Raw genomic sequence first — 3,779 nt, 5'->3', positions numbered from 1 at the left:
GCTTTCAAAGTAGGTCCAACTACCGAGGGAGCGCCGTGCTGGTCCGAGGGTCAGTGCTGAGGGAGTGTCGCACTGTCAGAGGGTCAGTACTGAGGGAGTGCCGCACTGTCAGAGGGTCAGTACTGAGGGAGTGCCGCACTGTCAGAGGGTCAGGACTGGGAGTGACGCACTGTCAGAGGGTCAGTACTGAGGGAGTGCTGCCCTGTCAGAGGGTCAGTACTGAGGGAGCGCCGCACTGTCAGAGGGTCAGTACTGAGGGAGTGCTGCACTGTCAGAGGGTCAGTACTGAGGGAGCGCCGCACTGTCAGAGAGTCAGTACTGAGGGAGTGCCGCACTGTCAGAGGGTCAGTACTGAGGGAGTGCTGCACTGTCAGAGGGTCAGCTCCCTCTACACGGTCCCCATCAAACACTCCCAGGACAGGTACAGCACCGGGTTAGATACAGAGTAAAGCTCCCTCTACACTGTCCCCATCAAACACTTAGGGGCTGTTTAGCACAGGGCTAAATCGCTGGCTTTGAAAGCAGACCAAGGCAGGCCAGCAGCACGGTTCGATTCCCGTAACAGCCTCCCCGAACAGGCGCCGGAATGTGGCGACTAGGGGCTTTTCACAGTAACTTCATTTGAAGCCTACTTGTGACAATAAACGATTTTCATTTCATTTCATTTCCCAGGACAGGTACAGCACGGGGTTAGATTCAGAGTAAAGCTCCCTCTACACTGTCCCCATCAAACACTCCCAGGACAGGTACAGCACGGGGTTAGATACAGAGTAAAGCTCCCTCTACACTGTCCCCATCAAACACTCCCAGGACAGGTACAGCACGGGGTTAGATACAGAGTAAAGCTCCCTCTACACTGTCCCCATCAAACACTCCCAGGACAGGTACAGCATGGGGTTAGATACAGAGTAAAGCTCCCTCTACACTGTCCCCATCAAACACTCCCAGGACAGGTACAGCACCGGGTTAGATACAGAGTAAAGCTCCCTCTACACTGTTCCCATCAAACACTCCCAGGACAGGTACAGCACGGGGTTAGATACAGAGTAAAGCTCCCTCTACACTGTCCCCATCAAACACTCCCAGGACAGGTACAGCACGGGGTCAGATACAGAGTAAAGCTCCCTCTACACTGTCCCCATCAAACACCCCCAGGACAGGTACAGCACGGGGTTAGATACAGAGTAAAGCTCCCTCTACACTGTCCCCATCAAACACTCCCAGGACAGGTACAGCACGGGGTTAGATACAGAGTAAAGCTCCCTCTACACTGTCCCCATCAAACACTCCCAGGACAGGTACAGCACGGGGTTAGATACAGAGTAAAGCTCCCTCTACACTGTCCCCATCAAACACTCCCAGGACAGGTACAGCACGGGGTTAGATACAGAGTAAAGCTCCCTCTACACTGTCCCCATCAAACACTCCCAGGACAGGTACAGCACGGGGTTAGATACAGAGTAAAGCTCCCTCTACACTGTCCCCATCAAACACTCCCAGGACAGGTACAGCGCGGGGTTAAATACAGAGTAAAGCTCCCTCTGCACTGTCCCCATCAAACACTCCCAGGACAGGTACAGCACGGGGTTAGATACAGAGTAAAGCTCCCTCTACACTGTCCCCATCAAACACTCCCAGGACAGGTACAGCACGGGGATCCCCCTCGCCATCCCACCCTCCTGTCTGTAGCTGTTCCCAATCTTTTATCCGACACATATCTCCCCTCCCTTCCCACAATTCTCCCGTAGCCTCTGCACCGGACGCTGGATTGCACAGACGAGGGTGCAGAGTCTCGTCTGGACGGGGAGTGTGTCCCGATCCGGTTCCCCCCCCTGTCGTCGCTCTGTCGTCCGTCACTGTCCCGGAGAGGCGGTTGCAGCGTCCATTCCCGCCGTCTGGCCGGGGGCTCCGCTGAGCGATCGTCGCCGTCGCCCCCCCCCCCCTTTCCCGGGCTTCAGTGGGCAGCCTTGAGGTGGGAGTACTGGTGTCGCCTCAGGTTGTCCAGACGGTTGTAACTCCGGGCGCACACCTCGCAGCGGTACGGCTTGTTGCCAGTGTGGATGGTCTGATGGGCGCGTAGCGCCGAGTGGAGAGCGAAGGTCTTGTGGCAGGCGGAGCAGCGGTAGGGCTTCTGGCGGGGGCCGGGGGGCCCCGGGGGCTCGCTGGGGGGGGGGGCGGGGCTCGGCCGGCTGGGGTTCGAACGGCCGCTGCCAGGCGTGCAGGAGCCGGTGGGCGTGGAGCGAGGACGGGCTGTCGAAGCTGGCCTGGCAGTGCCCACACGCGTAGCGGCTGGGCGCCCCCCCCTCGCCCCCCGCCACGTGGCTGAGCTGGTGCTCCGTCAGGGCCGAGGAATCCCCGAAGCGGCGGTCGCAGAGGTCGCAGCGGAAGGGCTCCGCCCAGGTGTGCAGCAGCTGGTGCTCGCCCAGCGCGGATGGGCTGGCGAAGGACTCGTCGCACTGCCCGCACTTGTAGGGGGCGGGGGGCGAAGCAGCGGCCTCCAGGACGTGACTGAGCTGGTGCTCGCCCAGCGCGGAGAGGTTGGCGAAGGACTCGTCGCACTGCCCGCAGCGGTACTGGGCGGGGGGCGCCGCCCCGGCCCCGTGGCTGAGCTGGTGCTCCGTCAGGGCCGAGGAATCCCCGAAGCGGCGGTCGCAGAGGTCGCAGCGAAAGGGCTCTGCCCAGGTGTGCAGCAGCTGGTGCGTCTGGAGGGAGAAGGCGTCCACGAGGCGCTCCCCGCACGCGTCGCACTCAAACGGGCGGCCGGGCTGCGGGGGGGTCCCGGGGGGCGCCTGGCCGGCCCCCGGGGGCGGGGAGGGCGGCGGGGGGGGGCCCCCGGCCCCGGCGGGCGGCTCGTCGACGGACCACTTGAAGGGCTGGCTGCACCGATGCTCGGTCAGCGCGGCGGCGCTCCCCAAGGCCTCGCCGCAGGCCTCGCACTTGTAGCCCCCCCGGGCGCCGTGCCCCGCCCTGTGCGCCCGGAGGGAGGCCGAGGAGATGAAGCTGTCGCCGCAGACGGTGCAGCGGAACGGCCGGTCGCCCAGGTGGACCCGCTGGTGCCGTCGCAGGTTGTCCAGGCGGTTGTAGCTCTTGGGGCAGACGTCGCACTTGAAGCAGCGGTCCCGGGGGAAGGTGGACAGGCGGGCGCCCCGAGGAATGGGAAGGGGCAGCGGCTGACCCAGCCGCTCAGCGTTGCCCGGCCAGACGTAGCTGCGCTGATCCCGGGGGCTAGGACAGCGGTGTTTCCTCAGAGAGATGGCCTGACTGAATCCTTTGCCGCACAGCAGGCAACGAAAGGGTTTGGTCCCAATGTTCTGGCAGTGATGGGAAGACAACGACAAGGGGCTCTCGAATTTTTGGCCACATCCGCTGCACTTCAATCTTCGCTCCGCGTGAGTCGCCTGGTGAACTTCGAGCGAGGGTGAATCATTGAAGATCTCCCCACAAACAGTACACTGGAAGGAGGGTTCACTATGGATGAGTTTATGATCTTCGAGCGAGGATGAATCATTGAAGATGTCCCCACACACACGGCACTGGAAGGAGGGTTCAGTATGGATGAGTTTATGATCTTCGAGCGAGGATGAATCATTGAAGATCTCGCCACACTCGCTACATTGCAAAGAGGGTTCCGTATGGATGAGCTTATGATCTTCGAGCGAGGATGAATCATTGAAGATCTCGCCACACTCGCTACATTGCAAAGAGGGTTCCGTATGGATGAGCTTATGATCTTCGAGCGAGGATGAATCATTGAAGATCTCGCCACACTCGCTACATTG

General features: G+C 61.1%; 1 protein-coding gene across 1 annotated transcript in view; it reads right to left on the bottom strand.

Moving 5' to 3' along the window:
• Positions 1-1,380: 1,380 nt before the first annotated feature.
• LOC140399631 (uncharacterized) overlaps positions 1,381-3,779 on the bottom strand; it is a 38,137-nt gene continuing 35,738 nt past the window's right edge. Inside the window, 2 exon segments of the mRNA XM_072489168.1 lie at positions 1,381-2,186; positions 2,188-3,779. The exon segment at positions 2,188-3,779 is cut by the window's right edge and continues 2,509 nt beyond it. Of these exon segments, the coding sequence (XP_072345269.1) occupies positions 1,955-2,186; positions 2,188-3,779 (1,824 nt within the window). The 3' untranslated portion in view covers positions 1,381-1,954.

Source organism: Scyliorhinus torazame, chromosome 23, assembly GCF_047496885.1.
Source record: "Scyliorhinus torazame isolate Kashiwa2021f chromosome 23, sScyTor2.1, whole genome shotgun sequence".
Taxonomy (NCBI): domain Eukaryota; kingdom Metazoa; phylum Chordata; class Chondrichthyes; order Carcharhiniformes; family Scyliorhinidae; genus Scyliorhinus; species Scyliorhinus torazame.
Note: the sequence above shows the minus strand (reverse complement) of the source record. Positions and strands in the feature narration are given on the sequence as shown.